The sequence below is a fragment of the Miscanthus floridulus genome, chromosome 5 (assembly GCF_019320115.1).
Source record: "Miscanthus floridulus cultivar M001 chromosome 5, ASM1932011v1, whole genome shotgun sequence".
Lineage (NCBI taxonomy): Eukaryota > Viridiplantae > Streptophyta > Magnoliopsida > Poales > Poaceae > Miscanthus > Miscanthus floridulus.
Genome location: NC_089584.1, coordinates 51,789,532 through 51,810,302, shown reverse-complemented (window position 1 = coordinate 51,810,302; position 20,771 = coordinate 51,789,532). Strand labels below are relative to the sequence as shown.

The following is a 20,771-nucleotide window of genomic DNA, read 5'->3' as shown; positions in this document are numbered from 1 at the left end:
CAGGGCACTATCTTCGACTCTGACGCCATGTCTTTGACTAGGGGATGCAAAGACCCTGCTCACTGCTGTTCTCTGACTGGCGCAACCAGAGTTGATTGGGACCAACCGACCAGGGACGCCCGCTCAGAAAGGACCAGGGAACAAATGGAGAAAGCAAGGCAAGGTGCACAAGTCAAAACACGATACCAGGGACCGTACCCTGTACACCTATAGGGACAGTACTCTAGAACCACCCTGACACAAATGGTGTTGTAGGCGCCGACGTTTTCCCTACAGTTTTGTGGGCACCGTTCACTCCCATACGGTAAGGCCCCCACATGCCTCTGGGCATCGACAGTGTTGTGGGCGCCGGCTTTTACCGTACTAGGAGAACATGATATAAGCCCTCACATGCCTCTGGGCATCAATAGTATTGTAGGTACCAACATCCGCCATACCGAAACAAAACGACATGACCTCCCCTGTGCATCTGACAAACCTACACTGTTGTGGGTGCCTACCATCATCCTGTACCCATCAGCATGGGTAACAAGGCTTAGAAGCAAACATACTCCTTCCCTCTCACTTGTAAAGCCATCCCCTTCATCTATAAAAGGGGATGCGCTCTCTCCCAAGAAAACTCAGTTGATTCAAGTTCATATAAGTTATTCCTGATTCATTAGATCGACCAAGTTCACTAGTTCACAACCATAGAACTGCTAGGTTCGGACCTTAAGCACATGCTTGAACACTTAGCTCATAGCGGAGCTCCTGTCGCTCTCGGCCCTTCCGACTAGAGCCGACCGGACCTCTTGTACACCCCATCTTTCTCCTTCTCATTTGTAACCCCACTGCAAACTTCGAGCACCTAGGCTCAGGAATAAAGTCACCGACCAACTCAAACTAGACGTAGGGCACGTTGCCTGAACCAGTATAAACCCTATCTCATTGAGTGCTAGGCCACCTCCGATCACAACGTATGACAAAACTACAAATATTTACTTGTTGGTCACTTTCTGCACCGACAGTTGGCGCCGTCCATGGGGAAGATGTTGTACATTCAACACTTTTTGGTCATCAGATGGCCCACTTTTCCGCCACCCTCGCCGTGGCGGGCTCAGGCGATACAATTCGCTTTGGCTCGCTCGAGTTTCCTGCTCTCCAACCGGTTGGGATGCGGGTTCCACCCGTCTTCGAGCCATCCCAGGCCTTCCTCTTTGGAAGCCTGGACTTCGTCGCCGACCGGCTCGGCGTACTATGCCTCCATGAGGAGGCTCTCGTTTCGGCGCCCATCGGAGGGGCGCCTTCCATCAGCTCAGGGACACACGATGACTTCAACAACACGACATCTGTGCTCCATTCCGAGCAAACTCTCTACTCAAACCCTACTATAAGTAATATGCATACTGTTATTTACTCTGTATCTACTATCTCCCGCCAATCATCCGGAGGGACCGTATTGCCCATGCCACGAAAACCGTACGATTGGTTCCCCTATGGCCTCACATCCCCCGTAGATGCGTACGCTTGGGGGCTCCGAAGGATGCTGGCACTATCCCCCCTCACATCCGAATTCATGGGAATGGCAAGCCATGCTCCTGCCACTTTCCACGCACTCCTGAATGATTAGGGTGAGAGCATTGGCTCCAGCATCAGCGATGTGGCACCTCACCACCGTTCGTCATGGGAGTGTGCTATGGCGGATGCTCCGGGACAGCCGCCTGTGGTAGTGGAATCTACGTAGACTCACACCCCTCTGGACCTGCGTTTTGGGGGCCCTCGTGTTTGCACAAGCGCACGCTAAGGAATTACGACAACAGCGGCAGAACCAGCCGCCGCCTGTGCTGGCACGGTCGATACCGTAGGTTGCGCCCCATGAGCATGGCCCGGTGGGTGGTGCCTAGGGTCACGCCTGCTAGGTCTAACATGACATCATGAACGAGGGGAACGATCTCCCATAGTTCACTCGGGCTAGCCAGAACATCGCTGCTGCAACAATTCTTCTGCACAGCGTTCCTGTGCCAGTCGACCCCTAGGAGCGGGTAGTCTACCAGAACCTCTGGGTTCTAGTAGAAGCCACCGCTGTTCAACAGGCGGAAAGCTTTGCATTGCGACTTTGATACAGGCCCTCTCTCCCCACCGAGGGAACGGGGATGCGTCATATGGATCGCTCCATTCGCTCGCCGCTACAGCCGCCAAGTGCGGCTTGGGAGGCAGCGGCCGCGCCTCGGTCCGACATGGTGTTGACTCCACACTGACCACCGGTATGCGAGCGGCCCGGTCCGCACTAGGATGCTCGCAGCGTCGCCAGCAACCAGCGTCGGGCCCGGCACGATGATGATGTCCATCGGGCGGAGGCGGGAGCGGGCGACACGGATCCTGGCCGAACCATCGAGGGGAGAGGTGAAACACACCCCAAGCATGTTTGCTAGCCGAACGATCAGAGTCCCAGCCCTGAGGGCCTAGGATCATGGGCCTTTGAGCAGTGTATCCAGAGAGCACCGTTCCCACATCGCTTCTGATCGCCCACCAACATCACCAAGTACACCGGGGAGACGAACCCCGGTCTCGCTTGCTGAGCCGGAGGGGTGGATGATGACTTTTTCATCATTCAGTATCTCCCCATCTGTGTGGGGGAACATGTTTAGGCATGGCTTAAATTCCTCCCACACAACAGCATCCACGACTGGGCAGACCTCAAGAGGGTCTTTGTCGGGAATTTCCAGGGGACGTACGTCCGCCCTAGAAACTCCTAGGACTTCAAGAGTTGCCTAATAGGAGCCTAGTGAGTCCCTAGTGGGACTACATCCGCAGGTTCTCCCAATGATGCAACTCCCTCCCTGATATCATCGACGCAGATGTCATCAGCGCATTCCTCTCTAGGATGACCTATGAGTCCCTGATCCACAAGCTTGGATGCCTGAAGCCCCAGTACTACCCGCGACCTACTCGAATGTCGCCACTAATGATGCCTCTAGCAAGGAAGTGGTCAGAGCGGTCTTCAACGGGTGCTGGGACAAAAGCAAGGCCAAGTGCACAGACCAAGACGAGGGCCCCTCCACATAGAGGGGCAAGAAGAACAAAAAGGACCAGCACCTGACCGGACAACACCACGTTGGTCGCCGCAACTAACCGCACAGGCAAGCAGCCCCAACAGGGCCTGCATGACCACTTCAACAAACTCATGGATAGCTCAGTGCAGCAACCATGACTACCTTGTCAAACACCTCTACAAGGACTACAAGCTCCTCAAACATTTCCTACGACAGGTGGGCCGACCGAAAGAAGGGGACGGCAAAGAGGCGACAGCCAAGAAAGGAGACGCGACGGGCAAGGACGGAGACATTTTCCCCAACGCTGATGAATGCATCATGATCTTCAGTGGATCTGATGTCATCTGGTCCTAGCGCTAGCACAAGGTACGCTATAGGGAGGTACGCACCGCTGAGATGGCCTACCCCTCCTTCCTCAGCTGGTCAAAATCTCTGATCACCTTCGATCAGAGGGACCATCCATCCCATGTCATGAGACTAGGACGCTACCCTGCTTGTCGTCGATCCCATCATCCGCAAGAAGCATCTCACCAAGGTACTGATGGACGGAGGCAATGACCTCAACATCCTCTATGTCGACACCCTCAATGCCATGCACATCCCTCGATCAAAGCTCTGCCTAGCAGGCTCTCCCTTCCACGGGGTGATCCCGGGAGCACAGGCATACCCGCTCGGGTAGATCGACTTGCCTATCATGTTTGGCAACCGAGCCAACTGCCACTCGGAGGTCCTCACCTTTGAAGTGGTGGACTTTCCTAGGGTCCTACCACGCCATCTTAGGGTGGCCATGCTACGCTAAATTCATGGCTAATCCTCAACTACACCTACCTCAAGCTGAAGATGCTAGGACCGAATGGCGTCATAACCATAAGCAGTGCCTTCTCGCATGCCTTCACGTTCGATAGTGAGCACTACGAGTTCGCCACTGCGGTCGTCAACTCATCCGAGCTCCTGCGGCTTGGGGAATTATTGATCCTAGGTAGTCCTAGGCTACAACAAACCAACCTCCTCGATGGCCTTCCGTCCGCTTCGAGGAAGCCAAGGCGGTGACCCGAGCAAGACTGGTGCGGATCAAGGACCCAGCTTCCGATCAAATAGGAATGCAAGCTCGTCGACTTCCTATGCACCAATCACGATTTCTTCGCATGGCATCCTTCTAACATGCCAGGCATACCATGGGAGGTCGCCTGAGCATGCACTTGCACCTCATCCTAGGCTCAAAGCCTACCAAAGAGCGCCTACGTTGCTTTGACGACGAGAGGCATAGAGCCATAGGCGAAGAGATCGCCAAACTCCTGGCAGCTGGATTCATCAAAGAGGTCTTCCACTCCAACTGGGCTTGCCAATCCCTGTTCTTGTTAAAAAGAAGACCGGGAAGTGGAGAATATGCGTTGATTATACTGGCCTCAACAAAGCGTGTCCAAAGGATCACTTTCCTTTGCCGTGCATAGACCAGATAGTCGACTCCATCTTGGGTTGTGAGATCCTCTCCTTTCTGGATGCCTACTCGGGCTATCACCAGATCGCGATGAAAGAATACGATCAGCTCGCAACCTCATTCATCACCCCATATGGTTCGTACTACTACGTAACCATGCCATTTGCCTTGAAGAACGCTGGCGCCACCTACCAAAGGTGCATGCAGCAATGCTTTGCCAACCAAATCGACCCGCTCGATCAGCCTAATCAAACCGAGTGGCCAAGGCCAACGATCGCCGTATATGTTGATGACATAGTAGGCAAAACAACTCAAGCCAATGACCTGATTGCAAACTTGGCCGTAATGTTCGCGAACCTCAGAAGATTCAACATCAGGCTAAATACTAAAAATGTGTTTTTGGGGTTTCGAAGGGGAAGCTACTAGGATACATTGTGTCCGAGTGCGGCATTGAGGCCAACCCTGAAAAAATCACGGCCATCTCCAACATGGGTCCTGTACGCAATGTCAAGGGCGTATAGAGGCTCACCAGCTACCTGGCTACCCTAAGTCGATTCATCTCCCAGCTCGGCGAATGAGGGATGCCACTTTACAAGCTCCTAAAAAAGACAAACACTTTCGTCTGGACTGAGCAAGCTCAGCAGGCCCTGGATAGCCTCAAAATGTCCCTGATGTCAGCCCTGATCCTCGTCGCTCCTGAACGAGGAGAACCCCTTCTCCTCTACATTGCCGCCAGCAACCATGTGGTAAGCGCCCGTATACTTCATCGGTGAAGTACTCACCGACCCTAAGGTCTGGTACCCCCTAGGTGCAGAAACTCCTATACATCGTGTTGACGGCGACCCGAAAGCTCCTGCACTACTTCACCGACCATGAAGTCGCAGTCGTCACCTCATACCTGCTTAGGGACATCATCCGCAACTGTGATGCTGCAGGATGGATCTCTAAGTGGGCACTCGAACTCATGGGCCACGACATGAGGTACATCCCCCATACCACCATTAAGTCTCAGGCTCTCGCAGATTTTGTCGCCGAATGGATAGAGGTATAGCTACCGACCTCGGACATCACCCATGAGTATTGGACAATGTACTTCGACAGGTCCATAATGGCGCTCGGCTCAGGGACTTGGAGTGGTTCTGATCTCCCCTGAATGGGAGTAGGCTTCGCTATGCCATCCGCCTCCACTTTTCAGCCTCAAACAATGCCATGGAGTATGAGGCGCTCATCAATGGACTGCACATCGCAATCGAGCTTGGTGCTACGCGACTCTACTTTCATGGCGACTAGGAGCTGGTCGTTGATCAGGTCATGAAGGAGTCCTCCTACAAAAGCCCCCTCATGGCAGCATACTGCCAAGAGGTGTGCAAGCTCAAGGACAAATTCCAGGGGATCGAGCTGCATCACATCCCCCAAAAGGACAACGATGCCGCTGATTTTCTTACGAAATTGGCCACCAGGTGGGATCCATCCCCAAGTGGGGTCTTCATCAACGACGCCCATGAGCCATCCGCCCACATCCTAGAAGGTTCGGTCCAGACACACCCCGACACCCAACCGGTGCCTAGGGGCTCCGACCCCGATGCCAAGCTAGCTCTCGGGGGCTCTGATCCTAGTACCTCCATGATGATGTCACCCGCCAACGTCATCATATTGACCCTCGATCAAACCGACTAGGTGAGCGCCGCTACTCGCCTACCTCCTCTAGGAGGTTCTCCTGCCCAAAAGGATTGAGTCCCCATGAATCGCTCGATGCACCAAGACCTTCATCGTGCTCGGTGATGAACTCTACAAATGGAGTCCATTGGGGGTACTCATGAAGTGCATCCCCACTGACCTGGGGAAGCAACTTCTCGAGGTCCATGTCAGGATCTACGGACATCACGTGCCCCAAGGTCGCTGGTCGGAAAAGCCTTTTGCCAAGGTTTTTACTGGCCCACCACGCTACGAGATGCAGAAGAGGTCGTTCGTAGGTGCAAAGGATGCCAGTTCTATGCTCGGTAAACCCATTTGTCAGCATAGGAGCTCCAAACCATCCTGATCACCTAGCCATTCATGGTCTGGGGCCTCGACATGGTGGGATCCCTCAAAAAGGGCCCAGGCAGCTTCACTCACCTACTCGTAGCAGTCGATAAGTTCACCAAGTGGATAGAGGCCAAGCCCATCACCAACATCCACTTGGAAGAGGTAGTCAAATTCTTCCTCGACATCATCTACTAGTTCGGTGTTCCAAACTGTATCATCACCGACCACGGGACTAACTTCACCGCGGAAAGAAGTTCCTAGATTTCAGTGAAGGATACGGCATCAGGATCAACTAGGCCTCAGTCAGACATCCATGAACTAAGGTCAGGTCAAGCATGCCAATGGCATGGTCCTCCAAGGACTTAAGTCATGCATCTTTGACTGACTCAACAAGTACGTCGGACGATGGGTTGCGGAGGTCCCAGCGATCCTCTAGAGCTTGAGAATGACCCCAAACTGATCCACAAGGTTCACACCCTTCTTCCTGGCCCACGGAACTGAGGCAGTGCTACCCTCTGACCTCGACCATAGCGCCCCAAGAGTTAAAGCTTTTGACCGCGACCGAGCCATGGAGGCTCAACAAGATACAGTCGACCTGCTCGAGGAGGCTAATGAGATGAACGTCATCCATTTTGCTCGCTACCAACAAACCCTTCATAGGTACCATGAAAGGAAGATTAGGTGGAGGATATTCGAAGTCAGCAATCTCGTACTCTGGAGGACCCAATCAACGAAGGAAAAACACAAACTCTCTCCACCATGGGAAGGGCCCTATACAGTGGCCGAAGTAATCCAACTGGGAACCTACTGACTGGAGAACAACAACGGCACCGTTCTAACCAACACTTGGAACATTGAACAGCTACATCGTTTTTCCCTAAATTTGGTCTTACAGCTTTTCAGTCAACACTTGCCCCTGTAAAGTTCCCCAGCCCGAACACTTTTAGCCCGGGTCGCTCGGGGGCTCTATGAGGATACATTACTGAATACTACCTGTCGGTGCAAAAAGTGACCAACTAGTAAATATTTGTAGTTTTGTTGTATGTTGTGATCAGAGGTGGCCTAGCACTCAATGACACTGGATTTATACTGGTTTAGGCAACGTGCCCTACATCCAGTCGGGGTTGGTCAGTGACTTTATTCCTAAGCCTAGGTGCTTGAAGTCTATAGTGGGGGTACAAACGAGAAGGAGAAAGGAGGGAGGATACAAGAGGTTTGGTTGGCTCCGACTGGAAGGGTCGTGGTGGGAACTGGGTGGCCCTACGGTTGGGAGTGTTGATGTCTATCTAGTGAGTTTGAGCTTAAAGAAGATGATCCTCCCTGGTTGGAGGGAGCGCATCCCCTTTTATAGATAAAGGGGATGGCTTTTATAGGTGAGAGGGAGAGAGTACAGATATTTCTAAGCCTTGCTGCCTATGGTGATGAAAACTAGGATAATGGCTGAAGCCCCCTAGTACTGTTGATGTCGCTGTAGGATGTCAGATGTGCATGGGGGGTTGTGCTATCTTCTTCAAGAATGATGGACGTCGGTACCTACAAATACTTCTGGATGCCTAGTGGTAGGTGAGGAGCTGTGCTATGTTCACCCGGTATGGCAAATCCTAGAGCCCATACTGTGATTGATGTCCAGAGACATGCGGAGGGCTTACCATATGGGAGGTTCTAGCGACCCCTACAATACTTTGTGTCAGGGTGGCTACAGAGCACTAGTTTCAGTGCAGGGTATAGTCCCTGGTATAGTGGTTTTGACTTGTGAGCCATGCCTTGCCTTTCTCCACACGCCTTCTGGTTCTTTCCGAGCGGGCGTCCTTGGTCGGATGGTCCCCAGTCGGTTCTGGCATGCCAAGTCGGAGAATAGTGATGAGCAGGGTTTTTCTATGAACCCTGGTTGGAGACACAGGGTCGAGGTCAGAGGTGGTCCTCAAGTCAGGCTTTCCGAGCAGAGGCCGCATGAAGGCGGCCGGGGCCTAAAGCCAGTGCTCCGATCGAAGAGGCCATTCTGAGTTGGCATGAGCCTGAGGTGCTCCGGTCGGAAAGATGGGCCAAAGGCGGCCAGGGCCTGAAGCGAGTGCTCTAGGTCTGTTGAGTTCAGACTCTTGGGACGGTCCAGAAGAAGAAAAGGCCATCCTTCTAGGGCCGAGCCTTGGCATGGAAGCCGGTCCCCGAGGGACCCCGGGTTTATGAACCCAACAGGAGCCCCCAAGCCCCTAGGCGATTCGGACAGAATCGTCTGGGGGATTTTTGTCTTGCCGGCAAGTGCGCGCGAGCGCATCCGTGGGTGTAGCCCCTGAGCCCCAGATGGTTCGGGCTGAACCGGCTGGGGGTGTTGTCTTAGCAGGCGCATATGCATGTTTTTAGTTTCAGACAGAATTTTGTTTAACCATGGCATCGTTGTGCAGCCGAGGTGTTTTTAAGCACAGGGATTTGGATTGAGACAGAACTTAATGATCCCGGTGTCGGTGCGCACCAGGGTTCGGACGAGGAAGTTTTTAGTTTTGAAACAAGCCCTAGCATCAGTGCGCACCATGAATGGAAATAACTTAGTTTTGGATTCAACAGAGTTCGATCTTTGGCGTTGGTGCGCGCCGTGGGATCGGGTAAGGTGGAGTCACAAGTAGCCCTAGGCGTCGGTGCTTGCCGTGGACTGAGAGAGTTAGTTTAGTTAGTTTAGGAAGCCGTTACATGAGTTTAGGAGTCGTGGTCCCAGGAGCCATAGCCAGATGTCGCCTATCCTGTCGACGCGAGTTCAGGAGTCACGGTCCCAAGAGCTGTAGCTGGATGTCGCCTATCCTATCGATGCAAGTTCAGGAGTCATGGTCCCAAGAGCCATAGCCTGGATGTCACCTATCCCATCGACATGAGTTCGGAGTCACGGTCCCATGGCAGTTAAGCCCCTAAGCCCTATCGGGCCTTTGTGAGGGTTGTGAGTTGTTTTTGCTGCTTCCCCATCTGGTTCCTCACAATTCAGAGGGGTTGAGTTTCGTCGCCTATCCTGATTGCTCTAGCTCGAAGACTAGCTTGGTGAGCTCGCTAACGGGTGTGATCGAGTGGAATCTAGGTCCGTCATCCGCGACCGGGTCAGCATAGCCCTCTTGTGGCATTCCACTACTCCTTTACTTGCAACCCGACAGATGCCTAGGTCATTCCATAGAGCGACCCGGGTGGCCTGATGGCCTCCCCTCGATGGGGATTCTATGGGTCTAGCGAGAGATTCAGGATCGAACGAGAAGGTTGAGATGACCATGTTTGCTAGACCAGGCGAAGGCCGCACGGTGCTCATCTACGGTTTTCTCCCCTAGCTCTGTTTGGTTGCTCATGTCGAATGAGGCAAGCCACCGCTTCGTGGCGCAACACGGAGCATTCTGGTGCATTTCGCTGCACATGCGATGCTTAGTTCCCGAGCCCCCGGGCTGGTTCATGCCCTAACCATCCAGGGGATTCAGGCGTATGGAATGAAATGCGCGTATGGATGTATGAATGTTTTTAAATAAAAATAGAGGGGCTTTGATAGTGTTTTACCTTGAAGATTGGAGAGACGGGGTTTGTCGGGCTCCAGTCGAAAACATCCGTCCAGGACCTGCGCTTGTCAATCATGGGTTAGCCCTTGTGTGAACAGTTTGTATTAATGAACATATGCTTACCTTGATGACCTGAGAGACAGGGTTCGGAGAGCTTCAGTCGGAAATGTTTGACCAGGACCCACGCTCGTCATTCGAGATGGAGTCGGCATGGCCCACATGGGGCGCCCCTTCGCTTCCTACATGTATCTCAGGTGCTTATCCTGAGTGAATCGATTGACTCCAGAGGCCGGTTGATCTATCCCGGCAGAGCTTTCACTGTTGGGTCTCTCTAGGTCTGGCCTGGGGAGACGGGGAGTCATCCGCGTGCGGTGGTGCATCGGTTTTCATGCCTGGTGGGCCATGGCCTGGCCACGTCCTGCCTAATCAGGAGCCGTTTTGTCGTGCTGGGCATGTCCCGTCGGTCAGGGGGGCGTCCCATCTGCATTAAATGGGAAAGAGAGAGAAATTCTCGCTCTGTCGTTCTGCCTTCCCTGATTGGCGCATCCTTCCCCAACCACCGTCCCTTTTCCTTTAAGTAGGAGCAGGGAGAGGTTTTTGTTCCATTCTTTTGCCTGTTCTTCTTCTTCTGTCGCCCCCCTTCTTTTCTTGCCGTCAGTGTTCCTGAGAGCATGTGGCGGTCTCTAGGAAAGAGAAGGGAGAGGGTGAGAGCAGAAGAGAAGAACTTACTGATTCTTTTTGCAATCCGGAGTGAGGATGTCAGACTGGAAGTCATCCACCGTGAGGAAGTCGATGCTGGAGGCCTTCGTCCAGAAGGGGTTTTTGCCACCGCAGGAGGTGGCGCACTGGAGGGTCCTCAGAAAGGAGGAGTTCCCACAACCTCATTCCAACAAGGTGGTTTCATTCCTTACTTTCCATGAGCGAGGTTTGGGATACCCCGCGCACTGGTTCCTGTGCGGGCTTCTCAACAAGTGGGGCCTGGAGCTATAGCATCTCAATTTGATGGGGGTGTTGCACCTCGCTAGATATGTTACCATCTGCGAGGCTTTTCTTTTGATGGAGTCACACGCGGATTTCTTCCGGCGGCTCTTCTCCCCGAGAGCCTTGACGATGGGGGACTCGGCTGAGATCACGCCGGTGGGAGGATTCACCCTGCAGAGGAAGCCGAGCATGGGAGACTCATATCCTAGGTACCTCCCCTATGACTCCAACCAAGGGTGGCATGGGGAGTGGTTCTACATCAAGAATCCGGCGACGGCGCCATTCCCGGTGTTCATCGGTAGGAGGCCAGAGAAAAAAGAAAGTTGGTCGTGGGGTTGCGCCAAAAAGGAGAAGCACAAGGTGGGAGTCATCGAGGCGGAGCTTCGAAAGCTCAGTGAAGAGTGGTCTCAACAAGGTGTGGGTGTTTCACACCCTGTACCGCCGCTGGGTCATGCCGTTGGCGGAGAGGGTGCGGTCCGATGTGGATGTACGACTGGCCTCACAGGACCCAGACCATACTGTCAGTCGAAAGAACTACCAGACGATGAGGTCTAGAGTCATATTGGCTGGGTGCTGTAGCTGAGGTCCAAGGAGAGGGTTCAAAGGGAGGCCCATTCCTTTCAACTCTTCGATCGTGTCCCTGCCTAGTTTGTTCCCTTCTCTAATCCACGCATTTTTCTCTGCTTTTCCTATTTCTTGATTGGGGGTCATATGTTCCATAGGGGCTCAGAAAGTACAAGTCCTGGCCAGCACCTTCCCAAGGGACCAGAGGGCTAGGCCTAGCAAGCCGCTCAGAAGGAAGTGGCAGATGCTCGGAAGAAGAGAAGAACTAAGGAGGTTCGGCGGAAGGAAGAGAAGAACTGAGGAGGTTCGGCAGAAGGAAGAGAAGAAGGAGGTCGCCCGGTGCATGACGGCCAGGGAACGTAGGAGCGACGTCGAGTTGGAACTTGCATCGGATGACCCTCCTACAGATTTGGACAACATGGTCTTCTCCGAAGAGGAGGAGAGTCGGGAGGTCGTTGTGAAGTTGTAGAGCGTCGCGGCCCTACGGCGATGTCCGCTGGTGGTGAGCAGGAGGCCGCGCGGCGTGCAGTGGTTCCTGCATCGAGGAAGCACGTAGCGAGTGTGGACGTCGTTGGTGAGTGGGCAGTGAAGCAGCCGCGGTCACCACGCCCCTTGGCAGCGTCACCGGTCCCGTCGTCGTCTGTGGCGGGCACGGTCGAGCGAGCCGGGCAGTCCGAGGAGCAGACGTGCGCTTGTGCGGCGACGAAACCGGTGCCAACGATGGACTTGCAGCCGAAGGAGGCCTTGCCTACCACGGCTATAGTCGAGCAGTCTAGGCTGTATGAGGGGCAGACTGGCACCCGGTCGATACGTGACTTGCCATCGGAGGACGCCCAGCCCGCTGCTCCGGTCGGGGAGTCCCGAGCCGGAGGTCACAGCGACTTGTAGGCCGGGCAGGAGCCGGTCGGGATGACTCTGACCCCGTTCGAAGTGAGGGGGCATGGGTCACAGCCTAGGAGCGGTCCTCGGCCCATAGGTCCGTGGTCGTTGGAGCTTGCCTTTCGGGTCATGCCGCTCGCCACCCGGTATGCTTCCTTGTTGCTTCGATTCTTGCTGGTCGAGTCTTTGTGGAGTGTGGCTTACCCATGATTTTTGTTAGCGGCCAGGGGATGTCAGGGGTTGAGCATCGCCCCGACCCCGGTGCAGGATGTTTGGAGGCCCACACTACAGCGTATGGCGGTGAGCAAAGGTGGCAGCAAGGTGGTGGCAGCAAGGCCTTCCTTCCCAGGGGTGTTGCCCCCCAGGGGGTTGCTAAGAAGGCAGCAGCGGCGGCGTCGGTGTTGGCAGCGATCCCGGTGCCGATGGCGGAGGTGACGCTCGCGGCCCCTTCTTTGGCGGTCGTGGTGGAGGAGACGAGGGAGAGAGAACTCCCTATCTCGCTGGGTGGAGGGCTGCACGACCTATCCTTACCGTCGGAGCTGAAGGCACCGGAGGGAAGCGTGGCTGGGACAGAGCTAGGACGCCTGGCGATGTCCCATGTGAACATGGTGGTGGAAATCCCGTCTGACGACAAGGCGGATAACGTGGTGGAACCGGTGGTGGCGCCGTGGGAGCTGGTGGTGGTCCGGTCGGAGGCTAGGCCCTCCGGCGGTTCATCGGAGGGTGACCTAGAGTGGCCCTTCCCCGAGGACCCATCGAAGGTGAGGTTCATCCTTCGAGATTCCCGGGAGCGCCAGCTCTGGGAAATTTTTGGCGGACAAGGGCATGCCGTGGTGTCTGAGCTCACCGAGCTATCCGTGAAGCTGGAGAACGCCCAGAAGCAGGCTCAGTTTGCTCGGTAGTTGGTTGAGGTCAACCTACAGCTTGCCGCGGAGGTGAGTTTTTGGTACTTCTCCTTGCCCTTTGAATCTTTCATCGGTTGTTTTTATAACGCCTGTTTTTCACAAGAAATAAGGAAGGCGTCATCCCACAAGTCGCACTTCCTCTGGGCGGAACACGCTCGGATGGCTGAGCTAGAGCACCGGGCGGAGTCCATTTGCCATGAGTCCCAAATCCAGATGGTCGAGGCAGCCACGACGCAGGCAGAGGGGCAGCATGCGGCGGAGCGGGCGACTACTGCCGAGCAAGGGCTCGAGGCGGCGAAGGCTCGCCATGAGGAGATCGAGGCGAGGTTGTGGATGTCCCTGGCCAATACTGAGATGGCGCTTCAAGAGGCCTTGGTGGCCCTTGAGCCAGAGTGGGCTGCCCTGGAGAGGGCACAGAAGGCCCTAGAGGTGGAACAGAGGGCCCAGTCGGAGGTGGATCAAGAAGTGCTCGCACTCCAGAGCCAGGTGATGGGGATGGAAGACATGAGTACCCGGCTATGCGAGCAGGTGGCCCGACAGGCAGAGGATTTCTCCACCCTTGAGGCCTCTCGCATTGGTGCGTGCCCTTTTGTTTTATAGTGGTGTTGCTTTTTCCCTCAGCCTACTTCTGAGTGTGTCGCCCTTCCTCTAGAGCTGCGTGAAAACGTGAGGGCACTAGAGCGAGACCTATAGACGTCCAAGGTGAGCTTTAGCTGGAACACCGAGGAGCTGGCCAAGTCCCAGTGAAGAGCGACGTGCTCTCTAAGGGGATCTCGACCAGATCTGCAACGTTGCCCAGCTTGTCGTCTCGGAAATCTTTGGGTCAGTGCCAAGTACTAGCGCGCCCACGGTCTAGTTGGCGAAGGTCCTAGACGTGGTCAAGGACCTCGTCAGGAGCGGGCTATTTTATGGAGTGTCGGGGGTGCTGACCTCGGTGGTGATGCACCACCTAAACCTAGAGTTTGACGCTATCTAGAGTGGGTATGCTGAAGGTCTGAGCATGGAGGACATCCAATCCATCGAGGTAAGCTTGCTGCCGCACAAGCGGTCAGTGTCAGAGCAAGTCTTCGCCGAGTGGGTGATGGACGTTCACCATCAAGACATGGCCCGAAGCATGCGTGGAGAGAATGCTTCCAAGCCTACGGATAGCCCAGAGCCTGGTTCAGGGGGAAATGTTGCCTCGGCCTTGGTCAAGCCGAACATCATGCCACCAGCAGGTGAGTAGCCTACGCTTTCATCGGTCGCGCCGCCAGCAGATGCCATGGGGTCAGGAAGTGAGTAGCTCGCGCCTTCGTCGGTTGCATCATCTTTGGATGTCGCCGGGCGGTCCAGTAGCATGTAAAAATATAATTAGGCAGTAAACGTAAAAAGTTTTAAGTTTGTGGGGAAGCCCCCGTGTAAGACGTTTCATGGTGTGTTTTAATGACTATAATTGGTTTTTGTTCTTGTGATGGAGTCGCTCCATTCAGGGAAGTTTGTTCCCTTTCATTCCTTATTTTTGCCTTAGCATAATTTTGTTTTAAATTTCTTTCTTTCTCGTACCTGCTCATTTGTTCCACAGGCTGCAACTTTGTGAGCTCGGCCAGTCATAACCGTAGGAAAAGGCAGGGTGCAATCAGTCAGAATGTTTCAAAGCAAAGCTACGTAAGGTAAAACAAAGGAATGAACTGCCCTTTCGTTTGGTTAGGAAGGAGTTTCTCCATGTGAAAGTAAAAGAGTACTTAAGATAAAAACAAAAATAGAGGGGTAGTAGAGCCCCCTAGTGGAGCCCCCGAGCACCCCAAGCCAAAAAGTGTTCGGGTCAGGGTGCTCTTATAGGAGCGTTCGCTAAGTAAAGGTAAGACTAAAACTTATGAAAAGAGTAAAAGACATAGCTGTTCCAAGGTCCTCGGAGAGGGCGTCGTCGTCGTCATCCTTCAGTCGGTGGGCTTCCTATCGGATCACTTCAATTGTCCGAATCCTTGTCCACTGCGCCCCCTTCTTCGGTCGCTGCTTCCCCGTCTTCCTCCTCCTTTGGCCTGCCGGCCTACCTCAGCAAGCGCCTGAGGAGCTAGCAATCCTTGTAGAGATGGTTGACGGGATAGTTGTGGTTGGTGCATGGGCTCTCCATGAGATCGTGGAAGTGGCCTAGGAGGGTCTTGCTAGGGCTGAGTGCCCACGTAATCTGCCATGGTGGCCAACGTGGAGTTGGCCAGGTCGGTGGCGATCCTTTCTGTTCTTCTTTCCCCTCTATGTGGAGGGGCTTTCGTCTTGATCCTGGCGCTTAGCCTTACCTTTGTCGCGACCCCCGTTGAAGCGTGGTAGAAAAGGCGCTTGCTGGGGTGTTGGACAAAGGTCCGTGGTTCTAGGCTGTTAGGGCTGAGACTCCGGCCGATACTTGCACACGTCTTGATTCGGCCCGAGCCGCGCATAGATAGGGAGTCGGCACGGGGTGGTCGTCAAGTCAAGACGGGGTGCGGTTGTGGCTTCTTGTGCCGCAATCAGTGGTTGTGGCGATGATAGGGTATAGTGCCCCATCTGCTGCGTCCTTGTTCCCCGGACGGGGAGCGAGGTCACAAGCCAGCGTCGCGATACGGAGCACTCCGCTTATTGAATGGCGGTGGTCTCCAACAGTGCCTGGAGTTTCTAGTGGATTGCTTGTCCACGAGGGTCGTTCAGCTCGGGCAGGTCATGTAGGAGCATTGCTGCAGCGGCAACATTCTAACTGGCCCAAGCGAACTCTGGGGGGGTTGGTCCCCTGAACCAGAGCATTGCGCTGGGGCTGATGGGTGCGGCCCCAATCGCCGCCCGCCGGTCCATGCGCATAGGGCACAGCGTGGTGCACCGAGTGCGTTGGTGCGGTTGGCGACTGATGTGGCCACTATTGTCATAGATCCTCCCCATGCTCATGTGTGAGCTCGGGGGTCTCCGCATGAGGACCTAGTGGGGCGTGGGTCTAGATGGACTCCGTTACCCCTAGCGGCTGTTCTGTGGCATCCGCCACAGCGTACTCCCAAGACCGACGGTGGCTAGGCGCCACATCACCGATGCTAGAGCCGTCACTCCCGATGTTGTCATCCATGATGTCGAGGAAATAGTTGGGAGCATAGCTCTCCATCCCCATGAACTCAGACATGAGAGGGTGCGGCGCCAGCACCATTTGGAGTCCTCGGGCGTATGCATCCGCAGAAGACGCAAGGCCATAGGGGAACCGGCCGTATGGCGGCACGGGGTTTGAGCAAAGAGTTTGCTCGGAATGGGGCGCAGATGCCGCGCCATCAAAGTCATGCATCCTGGAGTCGATGGGGGACGACCCTCCGGTGGGTGCCGGGTCGCAAACCTTCTCACGGAGGTGGAGTATGCCGAACCGGTCGGTGATGAAGTCTAGGCTCTTGAAGTGGAAGGCCTAGGGATGGCTCGAAGATGGGTGGAGCCTGCATCCCGGTGGGCAAGAGTGCAGGGAACTCCAGCGAGCCGAAGCAAATCGTATCGCCCAAGCCCACCACGGTGGGGGTGGCAGAAAAATGGGCCATCCGATTACCAAAAAACTATTGAACGTATAGCGTCTTCCCCACGGACGGTGCCTAACTGTCGGTGCAGAAAGTGACCAACTAGTAAATATTTGTAGTTTTATCGTACGTTGTGATCGGAGGTGGCCTAGCACTCAATGACATAGGATTTATACTGGTTCAGGCAACATGCCCTACGTCCATTCGGGGTCGGTCGGTGACTTTATTCCTGAGCCTAGGTACTCAAAGTCTATAGTGGGGGTACAAACGAGAAGGAGAAAGGAGGGAGGATACAAGAGGTTCGGTTGGCTCCGACCAGAAGGGTCGTGGTCGAAACTGGGTGGCCCTTGCGGTTGGGAGTGTTGATGTCTGTCTAGTGAGTCTGAGCTTGAAGAAGACGATCCTCCCTGGTTGGAGGGAGCGCATCCCCTTTTATAGATGAAGGGGATGGCTTTTACAGGTGAGAGGGAGAGAGTACAGATATTTCTAAGCCTTGCTGCCTATGGTGATGAAAACTGGATAATGGCTGAAGCCCCCCTGTACTATCGATGTCGCTATAGGATGTCAGATGTGCATGGGGGATTGTGCTATCTTCTTCAGGAAGGATGGACACTGGTACCTACAAATACTTCTAGATGCCTAGTGGCAGGTGAGGAGCCACGCTATGTTCACCCTGGTATGGCAAATCCTAGAGCCCATACCACGATTGATGTCCAGAGACACGCGGAGGGCTTACCATATGGGAGGTTCTAGCGGCCCCTACAATACTTTGTGTCTGGGTGGCTGCAGAGCACTATTTCATGTAGGGTATGGTCCCTGGTACAGTGGTTTTGACTTGTGAGCCATGCCTTGCCTTTCTCCACACGCCTTTTGGTTTTTTCTGAGCGGGCGTCTCCTGGTCGGATGGTCCCTAGTCAGTTCTGGGGCACCAGTCAGAGAATAGCGATGAGCAGGGTTTTTCTATGAACCCCAGTCAGAGACATAGGGTCGAGGTCAGAGGTAGGTCCTCGGGTCAGGCTTTCCAAGCGGAGGCCAGCGTGAAGGTGGCCGGGGCCTGAAGCCAGTGCTCTGAATCAGAGAGGCCATTTGGAGTCGGCATGAGCCTGAGGTGCTCCTGGTCGGAAAGATGGGCCGAAGGCGGCCAGGGCCTGAAGCGAGTGCTCCGATCTATTGAGTTCAGACTCTTGGGCTGATCCAGAAGAAGAAAAGGCCATCCTTCTGGGCCGAGCCTTGGCGTGGAAGCCGGTCCCCGAGGGACCCCTGAGTTTATGAACCCGACACTACCCCTCTTTTTTACTCTCTTTTTTACTGTCACATGGTAAACAACTTTGTCCCTGAATGGAAGCACTTTCCTTTTCCTTTGATTGTTCCTACGTAACTTTGTTCTTACTCCTAACCGAATGCTCCCCGCCACGACCTACGATTGCGAGCAGCTGAGCCCCGCGAGCCATGCCCTAGGTTCTTAAAAAGCTACTGCCTATGGAACTGATGGACAGGTGTAAAAAAAGGACAAAAACAATAGCTATGCTAGGATAAAAACAAAGAACAGATAGTGATTATATCACAAAGGCAGTATTGATGTATTCATCGATACAAAAAACTGTTCACACGGGGACTCAACCATGAACTCAACTATTACATTTTCTACTACTACTCCAAATACTACTGTAGCCGCTTGATGACATTGCCTAAACGCCGCCGAACCTGGGGACCTACTCGGTTCTGCTCCCTCAACTTTGGCGAATGCAACGGGTACCTCAAGGGACCTACCCGGTTCAGCTCCCTCGACTTCGGCGAGCACAACAAGTACCTCAAGGGACCTGCCCAATTCCACTCCCTCGACTTCAACGAGTGGAACAGGTACCTCAAGGGCATTGCACACATAGATGCTCAGTAGAAGAGCATGGAGCTCCTGACCTTCTCATGCAGTTGAGATAGCTCTTGGGCAGGGATGCGGCCACCGAGGTATGGCCACCGTGGCTAGAAGAGATCTCATCAAACTTTATTAGCTGACCAACCTGAGCAGCTATAGGCGTGGAACCCTCTACCGGCACAATCCTAAGCAACTTCCCCTCCAACAAGGCTCACCTGGTGAAGATCCACAAGAGAAAGTCCACACACAGCTCCATCCCCAAAGAAGGCCTCACAGATGAATCCAGCACTGCCACCCCCTTCGGTAGAACCCGCCCCTTCTCAGGCAAAGATGGCCGACACTGCCTTGGATAGCCTCCAGCTCGACATCATGCTCTAGATTCATGAAAGAATCTATAAGTCCTCCCCCTCACTCACCCCCTCTCTCACTTAGGAACTGTCATGGCATACAGGCACTCTCAGTGAGGAGGAAGAAGGAGAAGAGACAATAAGTTGGAGAACAGGCAAAGGACTACGATGGAGAGCCCTCTCCCTCCCCCTATTTAAGGAAGAAACATGATAGCCAAAGAGGGGAGAAAGATCAGAGCGGAAAAGTCTCTCCCTTCCACCCCATTCAATGTGGATGGGAAATAATGGGACACACCCTAACCAATGGGACGCACGCTGAACGATGGAACGACACCGGGTCAAACGGAACGGCGCCTAGTAAGATGAGACGTAGCCTAGGTATGGCCCACCACTATCGCATGACCAGACATGAAAACCAAAGAGTCACCATGCGTAGGCAGCTCTCCGCAACCCTAGGTGGGACTTAGAAAAAATCCAAAATGAGATCTCCGCCAGGAGAGATCATCGGGCTTCTTAAGTCGATCGAATGACTCAGAAAGACACAATGAGCGATAGGTAAGGAGCAAAGGGATGCTCCATGTAGGCCATGCTGACTCCATCATGAACGATGAGCATGGGTCCTGGTTGGACATTTCCGACTAGAGCTCTTCAATCCTCATCGCTCGAGTCATCAAGGTAACATTATTGACCCCCGCTATTTCTTTATTTTAAATCATTTCATACATCCATACGTGCATTCATTCCATACGCCTGTGCCCCCTGAATGATTCAGGCCCTGAACCGCCCAGGGGTTCGAGAACTAAGCATCGCACGTGCAGCAAAATGCATCACAATGCTCTATGTTGCATCATGAAGTGGTAGTTGCCTCATTCGACATGAGCAACTACAGAGCCAGGGGGGAAAAATGCAGATGAGCCTCATGCGGCCCTCGCCTAGTCTGGCAGATAGGGTCATCTCAACCTTCTTGTTTGATCCTACACCTCTGCCAAGCCCACAGAATCTCCATCGAGGAGAGGCCATTAGGCCACCCGGGTCAGTCTTCGGAATGACCTAGGCATCTGTCAGGGTTGTAGGTAAAGGAGCAATGGAATGTCACAAGAGGGCTATGCTGACCCCGTCACGAACGACGGACCTGGATTCCACTTGATCATACCCGTTAGTGAAATCACCGAGCATGTCACTCGAGCCCGAGCGATTGAGACAAGAGACAAAACTTAGCCCCTCCGGTTATGAGGAACCGAGGACGAGGTAACACACACAACTCAAACCGACCCCTACTAAAGCCCAAACGGGGCACGAGGGCTCAAGACACAAAATGCCTAGGTCTGCGACCCCAAACTTGCCCCATCCGGCTATGCTTCTACTGCACTCCAAACACCTTGGTCTATGACCCTGAACTCGCCCCATCTGGCTATGCTTCAACTGCACTCCAAACACCTAGGTCTACGACCCCAAACTCGCCCCATCTGGCTATGCTTCGACTACACTCCAAACACCTAGGTCTATGACCCCAAACTCGCCCCATCCGGCTATGCTTTGACTACACTCCAAACACCTAGGTCTTCGACCCTAAACTCGCCCCATCCGACTATGCTTCGACTGCACACCAAACGCCTGGTCTGTGACCCCGAACTCGCCTCACCAGCATCCACGAGCTTCAGCTTGCCCTATTCCTAAACTAACTAAACTAAGTACCTCGGCTGCACAGGCTGCACCAAGGC

General features: G+C 54.1%; 1 protein-coding gene across 1 annotated transcript in view; it reads left to right on the top strand.

The window, feature by feature from the left end:
* The first annotated feature begins 13,501 nt into the window (after positions 1 to 13,501).
* Positions 13,502 to 20,771, top strand: part of LOC136454639 (uncharacterized) — a 28,062-nt gene continuing 20,792 nt past the window's right edge. The window contains exon 1 of the mRNA XM_066454999.1: positions 13,502 to 13,828. Coding sequence (XP_066311096.1) covers positions 13,502 to 13,828 — 327 coding nt within the window. The remainder of the gene's footprint in view (positions 13,829 to 20,771) is intronic.